The sequence below is a fragment of the Bubalus kerabau genome, chromosome 11 (genome assembly GCF_029407905.1).
Source record: "Bubalus kerabau isolate K-KA32 ecotype Philippines breed swamp buffalo chromosome 11, PCC_UOA_SB_1v2, whole genome shotgun sequence".
NCBI classification, from domain to species: Eukaryota; Metazoa; Chordata; class Mammalia; order Artiodactyla; family Bovidae; genus Bubalus; species Bubalus kerabau.
Genome location: NC_073634.1, coordinates 95,241,899 through 95,255,866, shown reverse-complemented (window position 1 = coordinate 95,255,866; position 13,968 = coordinate 95,241,899). Strand labels below are relative to the sequence as shown.

The window sequence follows — 13,968 nt, the reverse complement described above, 5'->3', positions numbered from 1 at the left end:
GGGTCTCCTGCATTGAAGGTGGATTCTTCACCAGCTGAGCTACCAGAGCTTCCAGGACAGTGATTCTTAATTGGAGGCAATTTTATCCTGCAGGGAACATTTTGCAATGTCTGGAGACATTTCTGGTGGTCATGACATGGGCTGGGGGTTGGGGGCGGATATGCTATTGGCACCTGGCGTGTAGAGGCCAGGGATGCTGCTAAACACCTGCCAATGCACAGGTTGGTTCCCACAACAGAGAGTTCTCCGGCCCCACAGATCAATAGTGCCCAGGTTGAGAAACCCCGCCTGAGGATACAGCCTCCTCACCCCGTGTCCTCAGCTGTGACTCAGCCTTCCAGCCAGTCACACCCCCAGGCTGAGGCTGGACGACTCCAGACACTCATTTCCATCTCTGAACCCTTGCTCCATCTGTTCCTATTGCTGGAGCATCCTCCCTGCTGACCTCTACTTACCTAAATCTCATTTCTTTCCAGCCCCTCCCACCTGTTGGGACCCTCCTCTGCTGCCTACACCAGCCCCCCACTTCTCCTACACCCCATGCTGCCCACTCCCAGTAGCCAGCTCTGACTCCCTCATCCCAATTCCTCCCTTCCCTGACTGGCAGCCACTGCCAGCTTTGGTCCTCAGTTTGCACATCTATGCAATGAGTAGGGGCTTCCCAGGTGGCGCTAGTGGTAAAGAACCTGCCTGCCAATGCAGGACGTGTATGAGACCTGGGTTCAATCCCTGAGTTGGGAAGATCCCCTGGAGGAGGGCATGGCAACCCATTCCAGTATTCTGGCCTGGAGAATTCCATGGACAGAGGAGCCAGGCCAGCTATAGTCCATGGGGTTGCAAAGAGTCGGAGATGACTGAAGTGACAATGCGTGCACACACACACACACACACACACACACACTTACATGCAATGAGCAGACCAGGTGAATAGGGACCCCAGGCCCCTTCCCTTCTGCCTCTTCCTGGCACAGGACTAGGTAACTTAGGACTCAGGGCAGACTCACAAAGCCAGCAGAACTAGGGATCCAATCTTGCTCTGCCATTTCCTAGCAGTGTGGGTTAAATTGTGAAACATCTCAGGGCCTCAGTTTCCCCCTCTGTGAGATGGGGGTAGGTTTTCCAGCAAGAGCTCGACAAGCTGTGTGCTCTCCCTCCCATCCCTTGTCCCCTTTCTGGCTGGTTTACCTAGTTGAGGTTCCCACCAATCTGGCCAGTCTCAGGTGGAGAACCATCTACTCTTGGGGCCAAGAACAACAGGATTAGATTGTCCTCTGACTTCTTCCTAGAAGTTGAGCTCACACTGGGCTGCTGAGGACCTTGGGAAGGGAGACTCCTGAAGCCTGAGGTTTAGGAAACCAGAGGCTAAGTAGACCTGTTTAGGAAACCTGGGAGACCCAGACCCCTTGGTGGCTCAGACAGTAAAGGAAACCTGGGAGACCTGTTTAGGCGGTCCCGGGAGAGCTGCTGCCCTCTTGGTTCCTGGCCTTCTTGGCCTCTCTCTCCTCCTGGGGGCTCTTCCCAGCTCCTCAACCCCCCACTTCTCCTACTGGAAAAGGATTTGTTGTTGTTGTTGTTCAGTCACTAAGTCATGTCTGACTCTTGCGACCCCATGGACTGGAGCCCGCCAGGCTCCTCTGTCCATGGGATTTCCCAGGCAAGAATACTGAAGTGGGTTGCCATTTCCTTCTCCAGGGGATATTCCCGACCCAGGGATCGAACCCATGTCTCCTGCATCGCAGGCAGCTTCTTTACCCCTGAACTAGGCTTCTCCTACCGGGGCTATGACCTCCTGACTAGACAGTCAGCCAAACTCAGCTGAGCTGGCTCAGAGGTGGGCATTGAGTTGAGCAGAGGTGTGGTTTTGGTTCTTAGAAGTTCAAGGGAAACAGCACAACTGCATCCCTCCTGTGCTGGAACCCCTTCATGGCTCCCTGGGACGCAGGATGAAACCAAGCCCCTGAGCCTGGACCCCTAACCTCTCCAGGCTACTCCCCTACCCGTCTCATCTGGATTTGGGGGCCCAGCCTCACCAAATTGCTCAAAAGTCTCCAGTGGACTCATCCCCAGCCTGCTCACTACCTCCTTCCATAGGCCAATCCCTGGTTACCTTTAAGCTTAGCCTCTCCCCTGCTGGCCTCTCCAGCCTGCCTGCCCTGGGACGTCACTGTAGCTTTGGGCCCCTGTCCTGAGCTCTTCCCTGAAGGCAGGGACTCAGCCTTCTGCCTTCCTGGGCCTCCAGGGCTGACGGTGAGCTAGCCTAGAGAAGTGCTCAGCTTGAATTAAGAGACGTAAACATGGGCAGGGGCTTCCCAGGTGGCACAAGTGGTGAAGACCCTGCCTTTCAATGCAGGAGACTTAAGGGATGCGGTTTCGATCCCTGGGTCGGGAAGATCCCCTGAAGGAGGAAATGGCAATCCACTCCAGTAGTCTTGCCTGAGGAATCGCATGGACAGAGAACCTGGCAGGCTACAGTCCATGGGGTTGCTAAAGAGTTGGGCATGACTGAAGTGACTTAGCACGCACATACGCAAGCATGTGCAGAGAAAGAAGACCCCCAGGCTCCAGCGCCTTCCTCCCCAGTCTCAGTGGTCACCCCTTAGAATCACCTGGTGGGGGGTGGAGGAGAGGAGGAAGGGACGGGAAAGTTTAAATACTCCAATGCCCAGGCCTCGCTGTAGACAGAAAAAGTGAAAAAAGTGTAAGTGAAAGTCACTTAGTCGTGTCCGACTCTTTCCGACCCCATGAACTGTAGCCTGTCAGGTTCCTCTGTCCACGGAACTCTCCAGGCAAGAATACTGGAGTGGGTAGCTGTTCCCTCCTCCAGGGCATCTTCCCAACCCAGGAATCAAACCCCTCTAGACTGAGTCCAAATCCCTAGGGGTGAGGCTGATGCAATGACAACCCAGAGGGATTAGAACCCTTCAGATGACCGCAATCAGCCCATGTCGCCTCCCTCTTCCTGGGGGCAAGAGGACACCCCGGGAGAGTGAGCTCCGATGCTCTTTAATACCCACCACGTGTTGCATTGATCAGAGGAGCCCTTTATGGCTTATATGGGGTCATTCATTTAACAAACATAAACAAAATGTGCTGGGGCTCAGGAATAGGTTGACATCCGTGTGACAGGGAGCAGAGGAAGATGAGGGGTGCTGGGAGCACTTTGCAGAGAGTCCCCTGGTCTGGGGGGCTGGGGCCTGGAGGCAGAGGGTAAGGCAGGAGGCCCGGGGTGGGGCTGGCTATGGGGGTGGGGGTAGGGGCGTGAACCAGGCCACAAGTGGGCAGGGGTGGGGGGAGATGGAGACCACAGATGTGAGGAAGGGGTGGGGACTGTGGTGGGAGGAGGAATCGTGGTTGGGTATCTGGGTGGCTTGGCCACAAGAGGAAGAAGAGGAGCCTGAGCAGAAGACTGAGAAGGGACCAGAGAGGTGGGTGGGGAGGGGCATGATGGTCACGTGCTTGCGGGTAGTGAAAGATTCAAACAGTCACAAACCCAGTAATATTAACGCTGCCTGAACGTGTCGAAAGACTGTTTTCTAAGTATTTACTCTTCCCTGTAACCTGTAGACAGGGCTGGCGTAATCAGCCCATCTCACAGACAGGGAAAACTGAAGCTGGGGGAAGTTATGCAATTTTCCTGAAGCTACATACCACCTGGTAAGGGTCAGGGATCTGACTCAGACAGGCTACCAGTCGAGTGACCCTGCCCTGAGCCACCCACTCCGAGCAACCCGCCCCCCCCCACCCCCACCAGGGCCTCTCAGCCCAGAGGAGCAGCAAGCCAGCGCCCGTGGAGGACATCCTGCATTCAGGGCTCCACTGGCGGCCTTGGTCGAGTAGTCTGGAGCAGGGAATGGTGCAGAGGACAGTGTGGGAGGTGAGGGAGCTGCCCTGAGGGAGCTGAGCAGGCTGGGGGCCCTGAGGGGGTGAGATGTGAAGTTGGAGAAAGGGGCTGGTGGAGGGGCTGATCAGGGGGTCCCCAGGCAGGCAGATAGAGGGGGATGTAGACCCCAGAGCCGTCTGTCCTCAACAGGGAGCTGAGGGAAGGAGTCAGAGCTGAAGCACCAAGATCAGTGGGCCTGGGAGGGGCCTGGGGAAGCTTCTGGAGCTGGAGGCTCAGCCCAGAGTCTGTGCAACTGAATGAGACCAGGTGGGGGAGGGGGTAGGGCTGGAGCAGGCGGGCCCAGCAGACAGGTGCTGTCCATCATCTCCAAGTCAGAGGCCCAGTCTGGGAAAAGAGCCCCAGAAGCTAGGGTATAGATACCCCGACTCAGTCCACCATAGAGTCGGCCAAAGGAGACTGAAGGGTCTCAGAGCAGGCACCCTCCTAGGTGCCTTGACTTCTAGGCCATGGAGTTAATACAGCCGCTTGGTCAAGGACAGTCTCACCAGGACAGAAGGGTCTCTACTCTCCCTTCCCAGGCAGGTGTTGGGGACGGGGGTACCAGGTACCAGGAAGAAAACCAGGGACGGACCTGGGACAGCCCCAGAGGGCTCCTGAGTAAAACCCTGAATTTGGCAGCCTGGGCTTCAGGAGGCCAGAGCGCACAGTGCCTCCTCCAGGCCTGTCCTGCCACCTCCTGGTTCAGCTGTGCTCTGGGTCCCCTCCCTCCACTGCCCTGTTCTCCATGCCTCACATTCCATGTTAGCTAAGGCGGGGGGAGGCCATTTATCTGAGATTTGGGTCAAGGGAGAGAGAGAGCCCAGGGCAGAGGTGGGGTGGGGGCTGGGGGGCTGGGGGAGACAGGCACCCCAGCCATTTCAGGAACTGTGTGCCCTCAGCTGGTTTTTCTGGAACCCAGCAACCCCTCATTCTGGTGCCGAGTCTGTGGCACCCCAGGGTGGGAGTCTTGGGCCCGCAGCCTCATAAGTTCACTCACAGCCAGCAGAGAGGCAGGCGCTCCATCCTATTGGCGAGGTGCTCGTGTCCTCTACACGCATTCCTGTGCATGTGCACAAACATGCACACGGACACACACGCACGCATGCACAGAGGCACGCTGGGATGTAGGTCACCGGCTGGAATGCCTCAGGCCTGGGGTTGCGAAGACGCAGCCATCCAGGCAGACACTTCCAGATTGGACAGAAATGTATCCTCCCCTTGCCTGCCTCCCCACTGCTCGCCTGTGTCAATCTGACCCGAAGCTCTCTAGGCTTCTGTTTGGTTTTCCCAGAATCTGCCTGGCTGAGACTGCGGGGAACCTGACTCTGTCCAGGGGAGGGGGCGGGGCTCCTGGCCACACTGGCATTGTCTCTGTGTCTTGATCCTTATGGAGGGGTACGTGGAGTCTACAAGAGATAAGGGCATGTGGCCAATCCTTGAAGACTTCCAAGACATAGCCCGAAAGATGTCCTGGGACTAGAGGACCAGGAGGGGGCAGTCAAGGAAAGAACAGAGCAGCCTAAGCCGGGTTGGTCAGGGCTGGCTTCCTGGAGGAGGTGGCAGCACCTTGGCTGGGAAGGTGAGTGAAGATTTCAGAAAGCCTAAAGAAAGGGAGTGGTACTGTCGCAGCTGGGAAAGCCCCAGACGCTGCCATCCTCCCCCCTGGAGCTGGCGACTCTGGGGAGGTCACATTTGGAAAGACCATTGCAGACTCTTCTACAGAAAACCCCTGGATGGCCCTGCAGGTCCTTTAGATACAGCAAGCCTGGAACATCACTTGCCCTCCCGCCCAGAATCTGCTCTTCCACCCATGTCCCCCTCTCTGTGTGGACAGCAACATTCCTGCCACACAGGCCAGACACCAGGCCACCCTGCCCTCTTTTCTCACACCACCCTCTCAGCCTCCAACTTTTCAGTCTGGTGCATGGAGCAGCTCACAGCTGAGAGGTGAAGACAGGCAGGGAAGCAAAGGCACTGTACTATCCTGTCAGCACATGGGTGCCTGGGAGCTCAAGCAAGATGGTCAGGGAAGCCTTCCTGGAGGAGGTGACACTCAGGTCACCCAGACTGAGACCTCAGGCTGAGTAAGAGTGGCCAGATTGGGGGAGAAGCAGTGGGAAGAGTTGAGATAGAGTAGGGTTCCAGGCAAGGGGCATGAACAAGTGCAAAGGTGAGGGAGGAGCTAGAGGATGGCACATACAAAGTGAGATGAATTGATCATGAGGGAGTGGAAAGAAAGCGGGGTGTGCTGGAGACTAGGGCAGAGGTGTCATCCAAGGGTCAGATGGTGGATGGCCTTGACACCACGGTAATGAGTTTAGATTCTCTCCTGCTGCAGTGGAGTGCCCTGTGTGACTTTCAGATGCCTGAGAGTGGCCCCTTTAGCTGCACACAGAGGATGAGTTTGGGGGACAGGTGGAGATGGGGTCCCCAGGAGGGGACAAGGCAGCTATCTAAGAGTCCCAAATGGGGCATGGCCTGAGATGGCAGAAGGTGGAGAGTCAGGGCAGAGCTCAGGACCGCTTAGGAAGTAGAATGGCCCTTGAGGGGTTCTGGTTCCTCCTCTCTGAGGCCCTTGTCTCTGTACCATGTAGTGGAGGGTGGGCAGGAGGACCCCCAAAGACCCTCTCCTGAATCTCTGTCCACTTGGGGCCATTTTCTGTTCGCTCTCGTCTCCCAGGGCTTCTGAGATGACCTCTTGGGAGGAAATCCAGCTGGGAGGAGCATAGCTCTAGCTTCTGAAGGCCTGAGGTGGGGTCAGGAGCCCAGGGCATACCCACTCAGTAGGAAGAACGGGCTGGGCAGTGGGAACCAAGGGGGGGTCTCAGAGCACCCAGTGGTCCATTTGGGAGGACAGCCAGTGTGAGGGTGCTGGGACGCACTGGGCCTCATGGAAAAGGCCCATCAGCCTTCTCGGTATAAGGGGGGCCCAGAGCCACGGTCCAGCAGCCTGGGGATAAGTTAGGGCCCGTTACTCACAAGACCGACACTTGGGTTAGTGACCTCACCTCTTTGTGCCTGTTTCTTCATCCATAAAATGGAAATTAACATGTGCCAGGAAATAATATACCAGGTGGGAGGGAAGCTTAGGGGAACGGTCCCTGCTGCTGAGTGATTCAACAAGGATCTGTACCTGGGTACCACAAGGCACCGCCTGGGCACCACCCTGGTCCTCCCGCATGAGCCACGTGGCCCAGACCTGGGGGAGGTCTGGATGGAAGCCCAGGCCCGTGTGGAGGGCCCAGGGTGAAATGTCTTTGCTTCCTAAACACCCGGAGTCAGCCTCTCCACCCTTCTCCCACCAGGAGCCCCTCACCACGCAGACAGCAGCTCCTCTTCCCTGAGCTTCCTCCTGCTCTGCCGGCCTGACTCCTCCCACCCTCCTTAGGCCACTCCCCCTGGCCTTCTTGTGAAGCCAGCTGCTGGGGTGTGGGGGCATCCAAGACTTAAGCCCCTCCCTGTCCGGCCTCATTGTTCTTCTTTTATTGACTCTTCTTCCTGATTTTGCCTCTTCCCAGCATCCTCTGGGGCAAGAAGGGGGGCTCCTCCCCTCTTCCACCTGCCCAGCTGGAGAAGGTCAGAGGCCCAGGCGAGGCTGGCCAGCAGGACTGAGGCTCTTCTGGACACACAGAAGGGCTGAGGACCAGGGCCAGGATACCCGAGAGGCAGCCCAGAGTAATGGGGAGAAGCACAGGCATCTAGGAGCCCTGGGTTTGAATTATGAATACTTCCACTAACTTGTGGCCTTGGGCTCTTCCAAACCTCAATTGCCACATCTGAGCAATGGGGCTATTCCTTCTTGTGTGAGGAACCAATGATTGCATGTGGACTCTTAGCACAGAGCTGGACACGTAGCCAGAGCTCAGGAAATGGATCCCCACTCTGCCTCTCTGGCCTGACTCCTCCACCTGTGAAAGGACCTCAAGTGGGGATGTAACCTCTCCTGTTCCTTCCTGGTCCCCAGAGGCCCAGTCAACCAGTCCACAGCAGAGCCGTAGAGCAAGATGGAACGAATCCCGGGTTGTCCTCCCTTCCCTACCCCAGGGAGTCTGGGTGGCCTGACAGCTGGGGAAACTGAGGCTTGCCGTTGAGTGAGCTGAGTGGCAGAACCGGGAGGAGGCCCCAGGCCCTCCCTTGCCCATGAGAGGTGGAACGCAGGTCTGAACAGCACCCATCTTCCCAAGGATCCACCCACACAGGAGCCTCAGAGAAGGGTCTAGTGGGTACTGCTCCAGAGCACGGGCTCTGGGTGGGACAGACCCACAGGACTCTCAGCTCTGCCACTCCCTCGCTGTGTGATTCTGGGTGAGTCACTCAGCCTCTCTGGACTTGTTGCCTTATCTTCAACATGAGAAGGACAACACCAGCCTTGCAGGGTCGGGGAAGGGGAAGCGAGATGGTGAATGCGAGGCACATGGCCAGCTACATAGCTGCTGTTTTATGGTTATTTTCTATTTGCTACCAGCTGAGGCATGTCTCTTATGACATCTTCAGCTTCCCCCTCTCATGGGGGACGGGCCAGGGAGCGGTGACATCAAGCTCCCTGAGAGCTTCCAGCCCAAAATAGCCCTCTCTTTAGACTGACCCTCTCCCATTACAGTGGCTCCTGCACTCACTGTCCCCAGCTGAGCTGACAGCGCCTTCGGTGGTGGCTTGTGCCCTCCCACACTCTTTCCTGAACAGCTCTAACAAACACTCCTGGGTAGACAGGATTTTGGGTGGCAGCTTTGGCATAGAGACGGCTCTTGGAAAGTGCAGCAAAATGAAGCCCCCGGGCTCTGTGGCAACCTGGATTAAATCACTGACCTTGTTCTTAGGTCTTGGTGTCAAGTCCCTTCCCTGAGCCTCAGTTTCCTCATCTGGAAAATGGAGCTACAATATCAGCCTACTGTTGTGAGGATTCAAGTAGGCAGTGTACCTAAAAGACCTTGCCTGGGAAGGGGGGATGGCGTGCAGCAGGTGCTCAATAAATGGGACTGGTTATGGTACCTGCTGTACCTGGAAGTTTACAAAATCACCTCCATCTGCCTCTTTGCAGGGCCCCCAGCTGGAGCCGAAGTCCTTTGGCGGTTATCATCAGGAGAAACTGAAGGTTCTGAGCTGTCTGTTCCACCCCCAGGATTGCCAGAGCAACCAGCCCTTTCCTGAGCTTTTATCCTGACCGTCTGTCTGAGCCCAGCTCCCTCACCCATGAATCATAAACTGCCCCCAACAGGTGTCCAGCCTCTTGTGGTTTCATCTCAATCACCCCTTTGGAGACCCCAGTCAACCCAGGACACAGGCAGGGCAGCTCTGAGTCTGTCCGTTTGTCGGACAAAGAATCTGAGTTTGAACAAGGAGCAGGGACTCAGTCCAGGCCACCCGGGATGGATGTGGCTCAGGCCGCAGGGAGGCAAGAGGTTGCCAAGTGCTGAGTCGGAATTAGACTCTTAGATGGTCAGAGCTGGAAACAGTCGGGGGTGTGGAGGACAGTACCCTCATCAGGCAGTTAAGGAACCAAAAGCCCACAGAGGAGGAAGATGCCTGAGGGCACGATCAAGTTAAGGGCAGGATCCAGCTCATTCACTCATTCATTCATTCATTCATCCCATGAATGCATATGGAGCACCTTCTCAGGGCCAGGCACTGTGCAGGACCCTAGAGATACAGCAGCAAATAAGACACAGCGCCTGCCTGCAAGGATCTCAGGGTCTTGAGTGGGAGTCAAGTCAGTGACTGGGTGATCCCCTCGTCCCTTTCCTCGGCTATCAGAGGACACGAGAAGGACGTACTGTGCTTTGCTTCTCTAGTTTGGCCTTTCCATGCAACTCTGAAAGGCCCTTGCCAGAGGGAGTCAGTCAGATCTTGTCTGGTCCTCACCCCGATTTACACTTGGGGAAACTGAGCCACCTCCGTGAAGGGCTCTGCTAGGGTTAGTGCGCAGGCTCCAAGCCCTTGCCCTCCTGCCCCTGATTGTTGTATAAAAGAAATCTCTGCTCCTGTGTGTGCCGCTCTCCCCAGCTGTGGTCTGAGCCCTCAATGACCTTGTTCTAAGAGCATTGTCCTAAGGATCTTGTTCTAAGGTCCCAAGTCTCAGGACACCCTATGGGGCTCTACTCAGCCCTGTCTGCTAAGATACCCTGAATGTGCCGAGGCCTCCAGAACATCAGAGTCATCGGCTAGGGATGCGGACAAACTCCTCTCAGCCCCTGAGCACCTGGTGAATGGAATCAGAGCTCAGGATATCCGCCAAATGGAAGAAAGTCTTGCTCTGCTTGAAGAAGAGAAGGGCGGCCCAGAGCCCTTCCTTCAGCTGTGCCTCTCCCCACCCTGTCCCCATCCTGGGTCCCCAAGGAGCTCAACTCACCATCCCTTGACCAGAAACATCACTCTCACCAGAAGTGTCAGAGAACCCCCCAAGGGTCTCTCTGCCTGGAATGTCTTTTCTCACCTCCCTGGCTGAGCCAACCGAATCTTCTGCTCACTCACTCGTTCACAAGCATTTGTTGGATTCTCACTACAGGCCAGGCAGAGAGCCATGCTCTGGGGTAACAGCTGTCAGGACACTTAGAGATGAGTGGGGGACAGAGGTTAAACACATACACATACCATAAGGTGTCGAGCAACTAGGAGACTGAAAATGAAAGTGAAAATCGGTCAGTCGTATTCGACTCTTTGCAACCCCATGGACTATACAGTCCATGGAATTCTCCGGGCCAGAATACTGGAGTGAGTAGCCTTTCCCCGCTCCAGTTCAGTCTTCCCAGGAATAGAACCAGGATCTCCTGCATTGCAGGCGGATTCTGTACCAGCTGAGCCATAAGGAAAGCCCATGTGTGACTAGGAACTGGTCCTATAAAGGAAAAGAGAGGGTAGGAGAGTGGGCTGTAATTTGACAGAGTAACGTGTGTGATTTGCTTGGTGGCTCAGAGGTTAAAGCGTCTGCCTCCAATGCGGGAGACCCAGGTTCGATCCCTGGATTGGGAAGATCCCCTGGAGAAGGAAATGGTAACCCACTCCAGTATTCTTGCCTGGAGAATCCCATGGATGGAGAAGCCTGGTAGGCTACAGTCCACAGGGTCGCAAAGAGTTGGACACAACTGAGCGAATTCACTTCACTTCACTTCACTTCACTTCAATGTGATCTAAGGAGGGCCTCTCTGAGGAACTGACTCTCACTGGAGACTGGGAGGAGGAGGAGGAATTTAGCTCAATGAAGAAAGAGAGGAAAAGGATTCCTGGCAAAGGAAATAGCATATGCAAAGGCCCCGAGGGCATTAACTAGTTTGGTGAGTGTGAGGAAGGACGGAGCAGTGTTACTGGAGCCTACAGAGCCAGGGGATGAGGACAGAAGAGTCAGATCACAGAGGGACGCAGAAAAGATCAACCTTGCTGAAGGGACCTTGTGGTTAACAGGGAGACTGAAGGGTCCAAGAGAAGGAACCAGAAAAAAAGACTGGGAGATAGATGGGAGAAAATCAGGAGGGTGGCCTATCCCAGAAGCCAGGTGAAGAAATTGCTTCACAAAAGAAGGAGTCATCCACTTCTTTGGTGGGGGAGTCACCTCCTCCAGGAAGCCTTCCTGGACTCCAAGTGCGGGGTTAAGGATTCCACGGGGCCTTGGCCTTCCCCATCAGTGCTTACGTCTCTCCCAGACTAGCCTGGGAGTGTCACAAAGGCAGAGACAAGGTTTGACTTGTCTCTCCAACCCCAAAACTTAGTTCAGGATCTGAAAGTAGTATTTGTTAGATGAATAACTGTAAGACCTGGCCAGGATGGCCCCTTCAGCTTGGGGCCACTCCCAAGGACTTCCTGGGCTCCCCTCCATTCCTGCTCATCACTTTCCTGAGGAACTGTCCCCTGTCCCCTTGTCTTTTCCCCTCAGATCCCAGGTACCTCACTGCCTGCCCAGCTTCCAGAAGGCCAGCCACAGGCTCCCACAAGGGGGAACAAGGAGCTGATGCATGGGCCCTTCGGTTACGGTGCAAGCAGCCTCCGTTTCCAGGGCCCCGGACTTACCCTGCCCCAGGACTGCTGCTAGCACACCCGCGGGACAGCAGGTGGAGGCTGTGGGTTTCTGAGACACTAGTGAGTTCCAGGTAGGGAGACAGAGGGAACTGGAGCCTTGCCTGGCTCTGGGTTGGTCCCCCAGACAGGGGTCTGTGCCCTCCATGGGGTAGCATCTAGATGTCCCCCTGCCAAGTTCAGGTGGACACCTCTGCAGACAGGCAGGCCTGTCCCACACTCCAGACTGTCTGCTCCACCTCCCTCCCAGGAACTCATCACTCAGAATCCAGCCTCATATCATTTGTCTCCCATTGGAGGCCAGGAGCTCTTCCAGGGCCAAGGCACCATCTCCCTCTTCTCCCTCCCTTGCTCCCTCCCTCTCTCTTTCCTCTCTCCATTCACTAATCACAAACTGTTTCTTAGGTTTGAGTTCTCTCTTCCTGCACCCCTGACCCTGACACAGAGCCTGGCACGTGGAGGTCACTTGGCAGGCATCCACTGGCCACCGGACCTCTCAAAGATGCCAGGCCCGCAGGCTAGGCTAGGCTAGGTGGCGCCAAGCTCCCCTGAGGGGTGCAGCTCCAAACATGGCAAGAGCCCCTCTCCCTGGAAAGAACTGGAGCCGGCAGGAGGGAAGAAATTTGGCCTTGAATCTGTGCCTTGCAGCCAGGCCTGGCTGAGGTGGGGGTAAGGGTCCAGGGGGAGAAGCACACAGTTTTCTTAACAGGAACCATAGGCCCAGGACGATCTAGGTCCCCAAAAGGCTGATCCTAGCTGGAGTGACGCCTCTCTTGACTAGCTCTCCTCTCCAAGGCCAACAGGGCCCCCTCCTTACAGAGCCTTAAAACCTACGTCCCCCCAGCCCAGCCCTCCTCAGTCCCTCAGCCACCCTCCGGCCCTCCTGCTTCCCATCTTCCCACATCGCAGAGATGGCCAGAGTGCCCCCTCAACCCCCCGCGCCCCCCCCCCAACCCCCGCATCCTAACCAAAAGTGCACAGCCTGGCCGGGCTGAGCAATCTGGGTCTTAGACCCCTGCAACCCTGGAGCCCCCAGCCTGCAGAAACTGCCATGGCTGATCCATTGAGAAATGTACAAGTTCCTCGCCACCAGCTCCCGACAAGGGCTCTGTCCCAAGCAACTTTCGCCCAACAATCTGCCCAGGGTTTGCAGGGAGGCTGCTGCAGGGGTGCTCCCCGGGGGCAGCCCCTGGGGCTCTGCAGACCGGGGAATGCTTGCAGCCTGGCTTTAATTACAGACTGCGTTGCTCTTGCCTGGTCCATCTATATTTATCTGCAGGATCTCACTAATTAAATCCCCCACCGCAACCAGCAGGCCTGGGGACGACCGCGAGTGAGGCAGACAGGCAGGGGGCTGCAAACTTCCTTCCTTTCCTTCTGGTCCAGGAGCAAAACAGAAGCGGTCAAAACTCCCGCTCCATCCCCCAACCCCGCCGATGCTTGGTCCCAAGGAATGCTGGCTCCGGGGACCCTTCAGCTCTGTGCCCCGCAACCGCCGGCACCCATGACCCACAGGTCCCCCCACCAGGCAGTGCCCATCTTCCTCCCCGCTTCAACTCGCATTCCTGGATTCCCACAGCAAACAGAGAAAGTCTCCCTGAGCAGCACTCTGCCACTTTGCTGGCGCTCTGGTCTTACCGAAGGAGTCGTCTTGGTCCAAGAGGGAGTCGGGCTCCATGGCGTATGGGCCCCCAGCCCCTGGCCCCACCTGATTTATGAACCGAGGCTGTCTCCATGAGCGTCTGGGTTTCTCCTTTTGTATTCCATCTGGCGGCTTTTCCAACTAGATGACTGGGTATTCCTGCACGCAGGCCCCTTTCCAGCCCTCGCCTTCATACAGTACATTTAAAGTAGCAGTAACCTCTTTTTCCTCCCCCCGCAGCCTGGCTGGAAACATTAGAAGGGACCGAGGCAGCAGAGATGTCTAAAATAGGAAGACGCCCGGACGATTGGCCTGGCTGCCCGCGACGCTGGCTGCAGGGATCTGGCCGGCCTGCGCAAATGGAAAAGCTAAGAGGTAAGGGTGAGCCTGGGCTGAGCATCTGGAAGGTGGCTCCGGGGGACCCCGGGGTCTGTGGGAAGGG

At 56.4% G+C, this 13,968-nt stretch overlaps 1 protein-coding gene across 2 annotated transcripts in view; it reads right to left on the bottom strand.

The window, feature by feature from the left end:
* DAB2IP (DAB2 interacting protein) overlaps nucleotides 1-13,715 on the bottom strand; it is a 212,927-nt gene extending 199,212 nt beyond the window's left edge. Inside the window, exon 1 of one of the 2 annotated variants that reach the window (XM_055541036.1) lies at nucleotides 13,523-13,715. In XM_055541036.1, coding sequence (XP_055397011.1) covers nucleotides 13,523-13,620 — 98 coding nt within the window. In that variant the 5' untranslated portion in view covers nucleotides 13,621-13,715. The remainder of the gene's footprint in view (nucleotides 1-13,522) is intronic. The other variant, XM_055541038.1, reaches the window with a different exon arrangement.
* Nucleotides 13,716-13,968: the final 253 nt, after the last annotated feature.